The sequence below is a fragment of the Parasteatoda tepidariorum genome, chromosome 8 (assembly GCF_982258835.1).
Source record: "Parasteatoda tepidariorum strain Cologne lab strain chromosome 8, Ptep-v5.0, whole genome shotgun sequence".
In the NCBI taxonomy this organism is placed as follows: domain Eukaryota; kingdom Metazoa; phylum Arthropoda; class Arachnida; order Araneae; family Theridiidae; genus Parasteatoda; species Parasteatoda tepidariorum.
Genome location: NC_141762.1, coordinates 47,389,010 through 47,405,851, shown reverse-complemented (window position 1 = coordinate 47,405,851; position 16,842 = coordinate 47,389,010). Strand labels below are relative to the sequence as shown.

The window sequence follows — 16,842 nt, the reverse complement described above, 5'->3', positions numbered from 1 at the left end:
TTTCATTTGATTCTGATGATTCTTTCATGGTGTTGCATTTTCTACAAACAGCAGTTTATATTAATTGTACATATAATTTTTCGACAAATATGTTATTAAATTGTTATAAACATTTACCTATATTATGCTTTGTAACATTCAGATTACATTTAAACATATTGTAATCCTAACTCATCAACCCTAAGCAGGCTACCATTGCCTCCATCTTTTAATATCTTTATTAAAGCTTTACCAAGTTCATCTGGCCTAAAAAGATTAAAAAGTAAATATATACATGAATTTTGTTGAATTTTTTTTTCTTCTTAAGTTAACACTAATAAGTTTAAAAAAAAAGAGAGAGATAGAGAAGAAGAAGATAGCAATAAAAAGGCAAATAGCAACTGCATATTTTACTTTAGTTTAAACTTATTTCTTTTTTGATTAATATCCTAATATAAACTAAACAAATATAATATCCTAATATAAACTAAACAAAAGGCTCTAGAATAGTTTTATAATATAATTTTGTTACAATATTTGAGTAGGTGAGAATTTTTTAATCATGATTTTAGAAGATTTTTAGAGATAAAATAGAAAATAACATTTTAAAAATGCTAAAAGGATATAAAAAAAATAAAGTGATGAACGTTAGGAGAAAAGTGAAAATACTTATATGATGGCACAAGAAATATTTTCAAAAGTAATAAAGATAACCACCAGAAAATAAATATATCCACTTTTATTTTCTTTTGCATGTTTCAAGAATATAATGTTTTAAGAATTAGTTAAATTTTTACTTTATTTTAAGTTAATAAAATTATATTATGATAATAAGTATGTTGGAACGGATTCGATTCTCTATGAATTGGATAAAATCTTGTACATAATCTTTTAACCCACTAATTGAATAGATAATGAGCTACATTCATACACATACATAATAGATATTCATACATAATAGATAATGAGCTTCACAAATTCAACTTTAGGAAATTTCACAAATTCAATTTTTGGAAAAACGGTAGTTTCACAAAATACTTTTTCTTAAAATTTTATTTTTGTATCCCTTAAGAAGCGATAAATCCATATTTTTACCATATTTTTGTGTTGATTTTTAAATATAATTTTTAATTTTTCACAAATTATGTCTAAATTTTCACAAAATAGGTACCTCTCAGAAAAACCTAGACAGACCCCTGATATAATAATGTACACACAGAAATTATTAAAAAATATTTTATATAAATGTAAAGGAGAGGTGACATAGTAAATCTTTTCTCATGGAAATAAGGAGTAATTCTTTTTCAATGAAGTAAGAAGAAATATTAAGTTACATAAATTTTTTGAATTTTTAATGCTGAAATTTGAAAGGAATAGGTTAATAGTTTTTAAGATATAAGAGGTAGTTTTTCTCACATGGGATTTTTCGTATGTGAAAAAAGAAGAAAGTGGCACAAATTTAATAGAAGCCACATTTTTCAACTTTGCACACAGGTAAGGCTACCAAAGTGGGGCAGCCATTCCTGCCGCAGAGGACCAAAATTGTGATGGCATGCTTTTAGATCATTTTCGAGGATTTCGATCATTTTCCAAGATCATTGCCAATAACCCATTGTGCTGTACTAGTGCGACATAAATAAAATACTATCGCTGTTTTAAGTCACATTAATTTTCTTAGCTTTCAATACTAAAATTTAAAAGAAATAGTTTTTAGGAAATAAGAATTTAAAATGAAATTGAAAGAAAAATTGGCATTCATAAAAAAAGATTTGTCTTTAAACCATTTCTTAAAAACTATGAAGCTGATTTCTTTCAAATTTCAGGTATTAACTTTAAAAGTTATGCAATTTACATGATAATTTTGTTTCTAATATAATTGCTATATCTAGCATAAAGCCTTGCTACTAAAGAGAAAAATGATTATTATATATCACATTTACCTGCCTTGCAACTTATGTCAGATATTTTTAAAACATTTGATACATCTGAAATTTTTTTTTCCTTCTATGAGAATCAGCAATAAATTATCTGTGTGCTAAATACATAAAAAAGTTTCTTTTACAGATAATATATAGAATGACAGTTATGAAACTATCAAAATGAAAATTGAAAATATTCTTTCTTTAAATAGATCAAAAATAATTCACCTAAAAACTCCATAATTTCATCATTTAACCATTAAATTACAGAGCAAAAATTTATATAATTTTCTGTCAGGGCACTTGTTTATTCTTTTTAAGTAATTAAACACTTCGAGAAGTAGCATTTTTGAAAATACATTTAGGGGCTAAAATTGAATGCAGAGCTTAATTTTACAAAATGCAGAATTGATTGAACTGTGCCAAATTTAAACAATACTCTAAGGATTCTGACAAAACTTTAAGAAAAAACAGTAATGTGCTTAGGTGTCTCAAAATTTAAAGGGGTCAAGATTTAAATCAATATATTTTTAAATAGAATACTTACTCAATGAAAGTTTTAGAGACCAAGAAACGTTTTTGTTCAGCGTCATTTAGAGAGTTGGAAACTGAGCTTTGAGTGATGTAAGTGTTGACAGGCCCGGGACAGATAGCATTCACTTTAATTCCAGTTTTTTTCATGTGATAATCAGACTACAAAATAAAATATCTTAGATTGATATTTAAACTAATTATTTTAAAAGAATTTTTAAAAAGAGTATAGAATGTGAATGAAGCCTTAACCGCAACCGTGGCGCCATATTGGTACAACCAAAACAAATCGAACTTCGTTGAACTAGAGTTGTATGTGTTTAAACATTCTTCAAACTGGGTTCTAAAATGTTCTAGAAGAGATTGTGTGCTTCTTTTAACAATTTTATATAATTTAAATTATTGTATTTATTTAAAGTAATTTAAATTTTTGGTTGTTTTTTTTAATATAATTCCTTTAACATAACTCTCTTTCCTAAAAAGCAGGGTTTGCTAAGTGGGCCCACCTTGAAAAAACCCACTTGGAACGATAAGTGGGTTTTTTTAAAAAAAAAATAATAAAAAAAATTAATAATAATGTTTTTATTAAAAGTTAGTGTTGCACATTTACTTATATATAATTTATTATGCAGCATAAATTTGCCTGATTAAGTTTTTAATATTTGTAAAGTAAAAGAAACTCGAATCTTATAATTTTGTAGTACTATTGAAAACTTTAAGTGGGTTTTTTCAAAAAATAATATTTTAATGATATTAAATCAAATAGAAATTTAAATAATACAGTCTGAAAAGATCAGTTTTTCAAATATAGTTGCATGCTTTATATATTAATAAACAAGTTATAATTATAAATTCATATGTTTAAAAAAATTGAAAAGAAACAATTTTTTTTTTTTTTTACTAAGTGATACATTAACAAATTTAAACAGTTTTATTTTCCGACTTTAAAAAAGTAAGCTAAAACTTTTTATAAGAGAACTTTTTAAAATTATTTATCTAAAAATGAAATAATTTTCTTAGGGTTAATTATTTGAAAAAAATGGGACAAGTATCTGATACTCTTTATAATTATATGTAATTTTAATTTCACTTTCTATTAATCTTATTATAAAAACATGGAAGAACATTAAATATTTATTTCAGTTTTTTATTAAAGTCAAAAGTCAGATGAAATGTTAGTTTTTACTGATTATAAATATTTACAGATTATAAATATTTACAGATTATAATTTTATAATATATATGTTACTGTGAATGACCGAAGTCTCGAAAATTTCGACATTCACGTAGTCGCTTGGTGTATGTCCGAAATATTTGCTAAATATCCTTATTTCTGACTTTCACCGGTGAATGTCAACAATCACATAGTCGCTTTGGTGAATGTCCGAAATATTTATTACATTCGATTTGATATGAATTTATTCGTGGATATAATTAGATTTATTTGATATTTTAATACTTACTGTCGATAGATCAGAAGAAACATCAGTGTTTGGAGTATCGGGCAACCACTGCCCGGTATACACCAAGTATCGGGCAATTATATACCGGGCAGTGGCACTTAACCTTAAAAAAAATCAGTGTAGGGTATACCAGGCAGTGGCACTTAACCTTAAGTGGCTTGGTAGCTGATGTTTTTTAAGGTCAAATGCCATTGCCCGGTATATATTTGCCCGATACTCCAAACACTGATGTTTCTTCTAATCTATTGTCAGAAAGTATTAAAACACAGAATAAATATAAATATATCAAATAAATATAATAATATCAACGAATAAATTAATATAAAATTGGATATAACAAATATTTCTGACATTCACCAAAGCGACTATGTGATTGTTGACATACACCGGTGAGGGTCCGAATGTACAAGAATGTAATGAAATATTCGATCTTTAACCTACGTATTTGGTGTTTGTCATTCACCGGGGAAAGTCAACAACCACCTATTTCGGTCATTCACCGTACCACACACACACATATATATATGTATGTTTAATAAATATAGTAAATAAATGTGTGTAAAAACAAAAAGATTAATAAACTTGTTCCCTTTATACTGCTGCATTTATATTTTACAATGCTTGAATTAAAAATTGTGAAACATTATGTACTTAACACTAAAGAAGATTCAAACATATATTAGTGATAATGCGTTATTTAAACTTAATATAAAATACATATAACAAAATTAAAATAACTTTTTGGATTTATTTCTATTTTTAAGCTTGTGCGACACTTTTTGATAAATAAAAATATTTACACAGTAAAACTTAAAGTTTATGAGCACTAAATGAAAAAACCCAATTTTCCCCGTCTTTTTTTTAATAAAACCGAAACGGGTTGGGTTTTTTCAAACGCTGCTAAAATCAGCAAGTAATTATATATTTACTCATTGCATTTTCAAAGTGTTGACATTTAAATCGTGTACTTTGCAGGATTTCTATGTGCCTTAAAAAGGCTTTAGTATTCATTTTATCTTTTCTTAAAAGCCTTAAAATTTGTTTCATCTGAGTCTCCACCTTCCTCTACTAACGTCTCAATTGCTGTGTCAAAGCTTTAATTTATTATAGAGCATTCATTATAGATAATAATGCCTGGGCATTTATTATAAAGCATTTATTTGCTCACCACTTCATGTATTTTGGGAATGAGATAGAGCATTTCATGAGTGGAGTTTAAACCTCAATTGGAAAATAAATATTTATATATATTAAATACTCTGGGTATTTACCTTAAAAAATAAATACACAGTTATTTTACATTGCTATTTGTAAATTACAGTTTTGTACACTTCATATGATGAAGTGCTTTTCAAAAGAAAAAGAAATTAGACTTCTCTGCTTAGTAATAAACAGTAGGTTATGGACTAGTTTTATTACTCAATTGTTTACTCAAATGGCTTAATGCTGATTATTGCTATTCTTTTATCACAAAACAATATTTTTCCCTTTAAATATTCTAACTTTAAAGAAAAGTGCATTTCATATTATTTTCTTTGTATTCAAACTAGTGGGGTTTTAATGTGATATTCTTTGAATAAATTTTTAATTGGAAAGCTGCCCCCTTAAATAACAATAATATATTACTTTTAATGCCTAGATAAAATATAAAGGAACCAAAGTTCCCGAAAACTGCTGTAAAGTTCTTTTTTTAATTCAGTTGTAAAATAGAGCTATCTTAGAACATTATTTTTTGGGAAGAAGAAAAGAAACTAATGTTGAAAAAAGGTGTTATGTATTAACAACAAAACTATTTCAATCTCGTTTTCGAAATTTTCCAATCATAAGAGAAAAGATCAAAAACAACCTAACTCTTCCTCTTGAAACCTGAGCGGCTCTGCAAAGTTTCTGGTTATACCAACATGGCCGTCGCTACTTGACAGTTACTTCACTCGCGCCAACAGGGAAGGGGAGGAATGCCCACTCCTTCTTATTTATAACTCTATGTTTGAAACATATAACATTGAGTAAAAAAAATTTTTAGAGCTCAATAGTTACCATTAGATACCTCCATATATGATTAAAGTTTTGAGCGCAATTTCTTGTCATCAACACACACATATTGAAATACTATTTATGATGCATTCATATTTACTTATATTGTATATAAAAATTTTAAGTTCATGCTTTTTCCATCTTTTGTATTTGTAGGGAACATTTTTTCAACAACTATAAATTATGCTAAATAATAAGTCCAAAAAGTAAGAACTGAACAACAGCAATTTTAAAACACACAGGATAAATTCCCAATATTTTTTTTTTCTTTTGCTAATTAAATAGCTAATCGGTAAGTTAGCAAACATCAAAAATATCTTATAAGCAATTGGAAAAAAAGCGTGTGTGGTTTAAATTATAACATTGCATAATGCTAGTCCTATGAGAAAAATTCATTTTTTACATGTCCCTCCCCCAACAGACAAATAAAAAATCTTAACAATTTTTAAGATTTAGAACTAAAACTCATGCTTTTCGATCTTAAGGATCCTGGAAAAAATGATTTTAGAGCTATATAAGAGACACAAAAGACTGAAAACTTTTCTTTCAACTATTGTAGGAAATAGTAATCCTCAGATAAATACAATGGGTTTGGTAACGGTGCAAAATTTTAAATATGATATGTGTGCAATGATTTCAAAACGTTTGGTGACTAATAATATAACGCACTTAACTATGGTAAAAAAATGATAAACAATAGAATAAGCCATATAAAAGTACCCACCCCATAACTTTTTGTTAATCCTATTACAGCATATTTAGTAGCACAATATACTGGAGTAAAAGGACCACTTTTGAAACCTGTAACAACAACCTGAGTTGAAGATCAATTAAAATAAAAAAATCTATTGAAAAATAATATGAATAAAAAAAAAATACTTAAAGAAAAGCTAGTTAGTTTTAAGCCAAAAGAAGACAAATTTTCATGCAATTCTACATACTTTGATACTTTACTACTAAATTGTTAACATAATTTAAAATATTGTTTTTTAGAAAAACTTCTTCGAAAAATCAGTTTTTTTTTTTTTTTTCTTATTGTAAAAAAAAATGTTAATTTGAAATTTCTGAGTCTTCCAAGTTCCCTAGGTTTTCTCTGAGGTGTAGGAAACTTGGAAGTGTTAATATAATGTATACATTTTTTCATTGCTATATAGGCTCTAATTGAATAAATATTTTTGCCAACTTCTTTATAAAAGCAATAGAATAGTTAAATATTATAATCAATATAAATGGTTTTGAATAAGTTAAAAACATAAAAATGGATAAGTTTAATAAGCATTTAAATAAAGATTTTTTATCATTTAATAGCTTGACTTTTATTGAAAAAAATCCCCCTATTCAAAAAGGAAAGATAAAAAATTTATAAGAAGTACAATTATTGTTAAAGTAAAATAAGAATTCAGATCTTTTGAAATTGAAATTTACATGTTTAGCACTGTTATGCAATTAATATATGACAGGCAATCTTAAGAAGAAAGGAGATCAAAATGGTGCACTTACGTGTAAATATAAACACAATACAAAATATAATGAAATATAAAAAATAAAAATAATATTTTCTTTTAAATGTCATTATTGTTTTATTTTTAATAACTACAAAAGTTCATTTTAAACCCTTTCAAAAGTGCAGTTATCAGTTTTTGCAACTGGATTACACATTTAATCTAATTAAGGATAAAATACATTACAGTCAATTCACACTTAACATAAGAACATTTGAAATAAATCATGCAATCAGAATTAAAAGCTAATTGAAACACATATAAAGAAATAAAATGTGCTTAACAGCACTATCAATACCACAAAGTTCTTTTACTACCTACCCATACGGGATGAAGTATTAATCACATCACCACCACTGCCACCATTGTCAGTACCCATATACAGGAAAGCAAGTTGAATTCCGTGTATAACACCAATCTAAGGAAAATTTTTAAAAAACTTAAACAATTATAATATTGCATTAAAATGACTCATTAAACAATAGAAAACAATTGCTCATCATCTTTACTATCAAAGAATTTTAAAGTTGCATTTTAACATTGAATTTTAGCAAAACAGTAGAAATTATCAGTTTTCAATAAGGAACTTAGTTATAATACTCAATAGTTATTTAATTTTAGATTTAATATAATTTTTGAAAAAGAAGTATTGATCATAAATGTTGATATTCACGAAAAAATTGGGAACTGTTAAGCCAGATAACATAGTGTATTTTTAAAACACTGCCTATATTTCTATTTTTAGATATTGAAAAGACAAGATAAAAGTAAAATTAATTTTCTTACAGACAATTATCTACTTTTCTTAATCAAGTAGTAGAAAGTCCACTTATATGGCCATACATTCAAACTTAAAAAAAAAACATCATCTACTAGAAGATCGGCAAACATGTTGTTTATCAAAAAGAATACTTTCAAAAATTCACAATTCTTTTTATGATGTCCCTACCATGACTACTGGCGTGTTTTCACATAGCATTTCCAGCTTCAGCTGCCTATTTTAATATTGAGTTGACATTCTTTGACAATTCCAGTACTGTGGCCACAGTGGTGACACTTTGATCTGTTTTCAGTCGTCTGAGATTGTAAGCACTTAGATGATGTGTTACGAGGAACAGTCCGAGATATAAGTGTAGTAAGCAGCTGTGTAACGGGGCGCCGGAGTCAAGTAAGGCTAGATTTAAAAATAAAAAACTTTTTATGTCTTTTTCCCTTCTAAAAGCTTTTTTTCTTGCTTGCTTGTTGAAAAATACAAGTTAAAATGAACTTTTTTCCTAAAATAAAATTTTGAAATATATCTAATACTCTGCTAAAAAAAATAACCCTTTAAACTGTGTAGCAATGCAGCATTCCTCGTCTTAGATCTTTTCACTAGTACTGATGGCATTCTGGTCTTACAATTTAAGATCTGCTGATGCCGAAATGATGGTCACTCATAGAGACTAAAACCTGCTGAGTCTCCTTTAATGTTTCTACAGAAAAACCGTTTGGAGAAAATGGGAGTGACTTGCCTATAGTAATTTCCCCTTCCACAATGTTCTAGGAAAAATTTGCTATGGGAAGGTAAGTGTTTTTTTAAAGAAAAATGAGAAGTTGCAAATATTGATATAACATTGGACATTGGTCTCTTTTTACGGAAACAATTAATTCAAAATTTTTAAGAAAAACAAATAACAAGCAAAAGATGGTTTCTGATTCGTCAGCAAAATTAATTATTACTATGTTAAAGGAAGGGTATAACGGACACTCCTTGAATTTTCGGCTGCACAATGCGTTGAAAGAAAGTAACCATCTAAAATTTTTATCAATTTTTCAAATTATAAAGGTATATCAGCAATTTCAGATTCAAGTTACTTTTTGCATCTTTCTAAAAGTAAATACAAAATTTATAACTTTCATTCAGTTAAATTATAATTTTATAAATTTCTACTTTTTAAAATGTGATATTAATTTAAAAGTCTTATAGTCATATTGTTTTCGTTTATTTTATCAGTATATGATTTGTTAACGATGCTTTATTTTAGTTTAATTAAATTTCAGAAATATAAAATTGTTTCCCTTTTAATTAGTATAAAATATTGTTAGATTGGTATTCATTTTTTAAAAATTCATTATTGAATTACTTCTTTTCTTCCCCAATTCTATTGTGTTTTCTTTACCTTTAGTGTAACTCAAAATACTGATTAGGTAATTATTCTGTAATTTTATCTGTGAGACTTGTTAAAGTAGACTTAAAAAAAATAATGTATATTGCCATTTCATTGATTTAATTTTGATTTTTCAGATTATTATGTTTTTCTACATTTTATAATTTTCTCAATATTAAATTTAAAATTACGTCAAATTTGAATAAAATTAAAAATTTTAATATTGTTTGTTACATCTCCTATCGATAAATTGTAATCCTAAATGTACAATATTTTTTTTCCCCATTTCAAAATTTCTTATACTGCATTTTTTTAAATAGTAATATTTTTAAAATTTCTTAAATATTTACTAATTGGAATAAAATTTTGGAAATTTTTTAAAAGCAGCTAATTTTTGCTTTATATAAGACATCAAGACATTTATTTCATTAATTTTAAGTTCTAGTGATTCATTAAGTTTCAATGATCAATCTTTTTTTTGTAATTTTATTGCTGTTTTTGTTACATTAAATTGTACAATATATTTTAACTAGTTTTTTTAAATTTTAATCAACAATGTAAATGTCCAGGTTTTCAGAAATCTTTTGCTATTTAGCCTACAAAATTAAAATGACGGATTGATAAAAATAATTATGTTTTTGAGTAAAATATCAGGAACAGGAATTTTGGAAATGTTAAAGCGAGCAGAATGTTGAGGAAGCTGATGGTGTACAGTCAGACAATTATGATGAGTGATTGAAGTACTCCTACCTTTATTCTGTGGCGTAACTACCACTACAAATATTAAATATCAAATCACTAGTATATAAGACATGTTAACTTGATTCTATCATGAGGTACCTTTTGATAGATGAAGGTTGATATCAGGGCTAAAGAGAATAGAAGGGCTGGTTCACTCCTTTGAACTATCTCTCGCCGCTCCGATCCTCAGACGTCACTCTAGTGACGTCACTTTGGCGCAAAGCTCGCACTTTTACTTCAAGAACGGAGCGTTTGGCCTTACTAGCTCTAACTAATATTGGATCATTTCTTTTTGCGAGATATTCTAAGATATTTGTTATTTTCTATAATGACTTTCCTCAGTTTTTGCAGTGAATTTACAAGAATTTAAAGCTATTATCGAAATGCCAGTTTGCGCGATTGCAACTTGCAAAAATTTTGATATAAAAGCAAAAGGAAAAAGTATAATTTTTCGCGTGTTCCCTAAAGTAAATGAACAACTATGTAAAGAATGGATTCCGAAATGACACAGTTAATATAAAACAGCAATACGTTTATTCTGTCGTAAAGAACTTTTATAAAAATTCATTATCTAAATAGAAACCGCCTCGTTACTTCATAAAGAAAGGCAGGTGAAAAGAATTAAAAAATAGATAAAGTCAAAGAAAATTAAAATGTAAGTAAAAAGTATAAATAAAATATATAGTATATTGTTGAAATTCTCCTAATTTCAGAACATATTTTTTAATGTAGTTATTCAAAATATTTATGATTTTTAAAAAAATTATATTCTCTTCAATTTAAATATCTATAAATTATATCTTCGTAAATTTAAATGTCTATAAACAATTGTAAAATTTCTAATGTCATTATGAACCTAAATTATTATTTTGTTTCAGTAATTAGCATTTAAGGTTGATGTTTCCTAATGATTAAGTATGAACAAATTGCTATTAACGACATATTTTAAAATCAGGGATTCTAAATTTAACTTAACTTATCTTTATAAAAGAATATGTAGATAAAAAAAGTGTCGATATATGCCTTCATTTTTCTTAATAGTTAAAGTTAAAACTGAACTTTTTAAAATAAAGTATTTATCGTGTCATTTTCACCAACTAGCAAAACATTTTTATAAGTTTAAAATGGTATTTTTTTAATATAATAACCAAGAAAGTTTTTTTTAAACTATGTTTATGAACGGAAATAATGTGTGAATTACGTCAAGTTTGAAGGCTAATAACCAGAAAAAGTCTAACTTATTTTTACAAAGAGAAAGATGCAAAGTTATCATATCTTTGCTTGGGATCTCCGAGATCTGTGGACACAGTGACGTCATGAGGAGGCAAATCGTAGCTTCAGCTCTAAGAGCGGAGTGAACTAGCCCTTGTATTCTCTTTAGCCCTGGGTTGATATAGTCGATAATTAATTCTCCACATTGGTGTCCCGGGCATGATATGAAAATGAGGGGAATTAATTATCGACTATATCAACCTTCATCTATCAGTGAATTGGTATTTAATATTTGTAGTGGTAGTTACACCACATTACTATGTTGTTTATGATCGAGACGAGACTGAGCAGCAACAGTGCGAGGAGTTGGTTAAACTCTCAGTCACAAGTAAACTGTTCAATGTGGATCATCCATCGAAGTATGCGTTTCTGTCAAAGTAGGCATGTTCACATTGGTGATCTCCGTGATGTGAACATGCTTAATGTGGCATAACTACCACTACAAATATTAAATACCAATTCACTAGTATATAAGCCATGTTAACTTGATTCTATCATGAGGTACCTTTTGATAGATGAGGGTTGATATAGTCAATAATTACTTCCCCACATTGGTGACCCGGACATGATATGAAAATGAGGGGAATTACTTATTGACTATATCAACCTTCATCTATCAGTGAATTGGTATTTAATATTTGTAGTGGTAGTTATGCCACATTACTACGTTGTTTATGAAAGAGGCGAGACTGAGCAGCAACAGTGCGAGGAGTTGGTTAATCTCTCAGTCACAAGTAAACTGTTCAATGTGGATCATTCATCGAAGTATGCGTTTCTGTCAAAGCAGGCGTGTTCACATTGGTGATTTCCCTACGTGATGTGAACACGCTTAATGTGGCATAACTACCACTACAAATATTAAATACCAATTCACTAGTATATAAGCCATGTTAACATGATTCTATCAAGAGTTACCTTTTGATAGATGAGGGTTGATATAGTCGATAATTAATTCCACTCAATTCATTATATTTTATAAAATTATTCAAGATCATGCTGTGAGAAACAATCCATGAAAAAACTATGAATAAGGGCAGATGAATGAAATAAAGAAATGTACTGATATTTATAATAAATATTTAGCAATGAATTCACATAATCAAGTAAAAAACTTTTGAATGAAGCATTTCTATACATCTAAATAATCTAATGCGTATACATTTGAACAATTTTGAATTTATTATTCATTTCTTTTTTCATTATCAAATAAAATAATTTTAAAATATAAAAAGCAAGATTTAATTGAATGCAAAAGCTAAATATTGTATGCAAAATTGTATGCGAAAGAATTGTATGCAAAAACAATACTTTCTTTTCATTTAAAAATACCAGGCATAAATAGCTAGAAATGTAAATATAATATAGATGTCTAATATTTTGATTGCTATTCTAAAATTGCTTAGGATAGGATATATTTTTTTTCGCTATTGAATATAAATAAAATTTAGAGACTTTGAATTATTTTTTAAAATTATGAAAAAAATTTATTTTACTAAGTACATATTTATTATTATTATCCTTAATGTCCTTATTATTATTATCCTGTCTGGCCAACTATGATGATGATATCCTTAAGGTAGGGAGAGCGCCAAAAACATTTTTGCTTACACTTAAAATTTGGGTCTGACCGGTTCTGTGTCTTTCTGACATTTTGTCCTTAATTATTGCAACAAAATCTTGAATTTCACAGAAATAAGTTCAACAACCTACAGCACTATATTGGTTAAATATCTAAAAGCATTAGTTTTCGAATAAATGAAGAGCTTGCATACACTGCCCTTTATACAGATAACGAGTCCTACTCTACCACGCCCTTTGCGCTTGATATTATGGCACTGTCTGGAATGCTATTTTGCATAAATTAGTTGTTTCTTAGCAATTGTCAAGCAGAATTGAAATTGTATTGAAAGTCTTTATCTCATCCAACTTACCATATTGACTTCAATTGTCTTCTTCCATTCCTGCTCATTCATTATTCCAGCATTATTTACAACTAAATTGATTTGTCCAAATCTTTCTATTGTTTTATCAAAAGCATCTAAAAATATCTTTAATAATTAGTGTAAGTTATAACAAATATAAATTATATTTAATTCTGAGAAAAGAAAAATTTAAAATTTCATTTGTGCATTGAAAATGTCTACTATAATATATTGAGTTTTATGTAATACACTTTCTCTTTTGAATGTGAGGATTATTTACTTTTAACTCTGACTACTTTTAAAAATTGCTTTAAATGCTTTAAAGTGGCAGAGTTGCTAACAAATTCTGAAGTGATTATCAACTAATCGTTCAACTTGTAACAGGACAATAGCTTTTCGGACCATAAAAAAATTTAAATTTTTAACATTCTTCCAATTATTGTAATAATAATATTATAATAAAAACTACACTCAAACAAAATTTTTTACATCGGGTAACTAATATCCACAAATTTAGACATTATAACAAAATGATAAATATAATTAAATTAAATTGAATACATATAATTTGAAAAAGAGTGTCAATTCCAATGTAGCACAAAATTACTCTCGTAAATCAACTAAATTCAGAATGTATAAAGAATTAAATAATAGCTGTCACACTTATTACTAAGGAAATGGTCTTAAAATAAATAGAATTTTTTAAATAAAAAAAATTTATTAAGTAAAATTGCAATGCACCTAAAGTTATAAATAAATAAATAACCATTGAAGACCTAAAAGTTTTTAGATGACAGGTTGATTCTAGAAATTAGGCTCACATACAGTAAAAACATACAATTAATGATTTAACAGAAATTTAATTTTCTTTTTAACCCAATAACAGTTCTGCACCTAAAAAGCTGTAAACTTCAATTTTCTCTACCTAGCAAAATCAGTTTTTCCATGTAATTAGATAAGGAAATAGTGTATAAAGAAGAAACGTTCTCCTAATTTTGACCATTTGCTAAACCACCAGCGGGTAAATGGTTTGGTAAAACAATTGTTGTTTTTTTTTATAAATTCTCCTCACAAGCTTTGGCATTATAATGGTTTTCAAAAACCACACTGTTGAAATTTTAATATGCCTATTTCATTAAGTCACACACATTTTTTGGAATTACCTTTAAAATTATTAAAAGAAGTAACATCACATTTTTGAAAGAAAATATTTTCTTTCAAATTTTCAGGTAGTTTCTTGATAAAATCTTCAGCTGCATTTTCACTGACATCGCACAGGCATATCTGTAATTATATGTTCTAAGTTTAAACAATGTGTATATAAAACAAAGTGTCAAACCTCACTAAATACATTTATCCATTTAAATTGTAATAACAATGAATGCATTAAAATTATTTAGTAAGTGTTCAATTCTTGAGGAAAAACTGAAATATGCATAGGAAACAAAAACATTCGTAAAAATTATTTCTAATTAATTTCTTACTTATTTAAGAATAAAAAAATAAGGCGATTAAAATTGTATATGTAAAGCAACTTATATATTTAAAACAAAAACATTGAGATTTAGTCTCACCAAATGTACTGCAGTAGTAAATAGCTTATTTATTTGTTAATTTTTTTTCCTTTCTATTTTTTTTTGACATTATGAAAATATCATTTTTATGTAAAACAAATAATTATTTTAAAAATTTGAATTGAATTTATGTTATATATATAATACAGTGAAACTTCTAGGATAGACCACCGCTATTTATGACCACTTTTGAGAGGCAAGGAATTTTTTTTATAAATTTTGTGTTGAAGAAAACCTTTAGAAGAGACCATCAAAACTTCTGAGAATGCACTAAAGACAAACAATGACTTATTTTCAGAGTTGAAATTCAAAATAAAAAATAAAGTTATATTAGAAAAAATTAAGCATCTCAAACAAACATCTTCTCATCTTTTAAAGCAAACTAACTTTCAAGATAAAGTTATTATAGTTGGAAAATGTATTGTTAAGATTTATTTTTTATAAAACAACTTCAATTAAATTATGTTTGTAAAATTTCACTTCCTTAAATGAAAAAACTAAAAATAACTATTAAAAAAGTGGGGAAAAAAACAAGCTTTAACTACAAAAAAAAAAGCAAATTTAAATCAAATATTTTTGATTTTTCAAAAAATAAAAAAAAAATCTAGCCTAATCTTAAAGACAAGACTGGCGTTAGATCGAAGAGCTACAAAATATTTAAATGAAGTGGAATCATTAATATGTCATTAACAACAACATTGTCTACAATCAACATTATTTACAGTATTCTAGAATATTTTCATGAAAGATATTAATTGGTTAACCAGGATAAAATTACAACTTGAAGAAAGAAAATAAAGAAGTAGAATGGAATGGCAAAACTTTTATACAGTCAAACCCCACAATAGTGAACCTTCAAGGGATCGAAATTTCGGTTCACTATATCTGTTCCGGGAGATCATTAAATGTGTTAACTTGCTTTTATTTTATTTATTCTTCGTCTTGTGAACCAAAAAAAATTCTTAATCTTTAGCTGATGCAGGGAAAAATTTGTCCATACATCTGCCTGGGTAGGTCTTTGTTTATGGACGGAAAAGTGAGATAAAAGAAGCAAACAAGAGAAAATGCTTATCACTACATTCCACTCTATAGATGGTTTTAAAAATCAGTATAAGTATTTATTTTGAAGTAGACATTTCAATATTATTTTTAAAAAAATTGAAGGAAAAAAAATCAGTCGAACACAGAAAAAAGTTCATAATATTCAACTTCCTCACTTTTTTAGTTCACTATAGCCACAAAAAATAACATTATACGTGTACAGCAAGGCATCCGAACATTTCGTTCTCTATATCCGGGAGTTCACTATAGCGGGGTTTGACTGTACTTTTAATTTAAAAAAATTAAAATAATCAGTAGCCTAAAGTAATATTCACTTTCATTCCTTCTTTTAACAATTCCAAACAATAAGATTTCCCAATACCTTGTGCACCACCAGTTACAATAGCTACTTTATCGGTGAAAGTCATTTTAACCATAAAATAAAATTTTAGAGATTAAACAAAAAAAAATTTTTTTTCTGAGAATGATGATTCTGCGTATTATTAAATCTGCAGAATCATCATTCAGAATCATATTATCACCGCAGATTATTAAATTTCGTTATCTCTCGTAACCTAAAATCTTTTCTTCTCGTAAGATTAAAAGAATCCTCATAAGCTCTGACGTTTCAAAATATTGTTGTTTTAACAAAAAAATCTCAAACTTTATGAAATAAACAAGTACATTAGTGAAGAAGTATATAGTTTTTTTAAAAAT

The 16,842-nt window shown here is 27.0% G+C and overlaps 1 protein-coding gene across 1 annotated transcript in view; it reads right to left on the bottom strand.

Moving 5' to 3' along the window:
* LOC107456544 (15-hydroxyprostaglandin dehydrogenase [NAD(+)]) overlaps positions 1–16,842 on the bottom strand; it is a 20,621-nt gene extending 3,779 nt beyond the window's left edge. The window contains exons 1-7 of the mRNA XM_016074430.5: positions 16,461–16,842; positions 14,674–14,794; positions 13,520–13,626; positions 7,750–7,846; positions 6,651–6,727; positions 2,446–2,591; positions 59–246 (exon numbers count right to left, since the gene is read on the bottom strand). Coding sequence (XP_015929916.2) covers positions 150–246; positions 2,446–2,591; positions 6,651–6,727; positions 7,750–7,846; positions 13,520–13,626; positions 14,674–14,794; positions 16,461–16,562 — 747 coding nt within the window. The 5' untranslated portion in view covers positions 16,563–16,842 and the 3' untranslated portion in view covers positions 59–149. The remainder of the gene's footprint in view (positions 1–58; positions 247–2,445; positions 2,592–6,650; positions 6,728–7,749; positions 7,847–13,519; positions 13,627–14,673; positions 14,795–16,460) is intronic.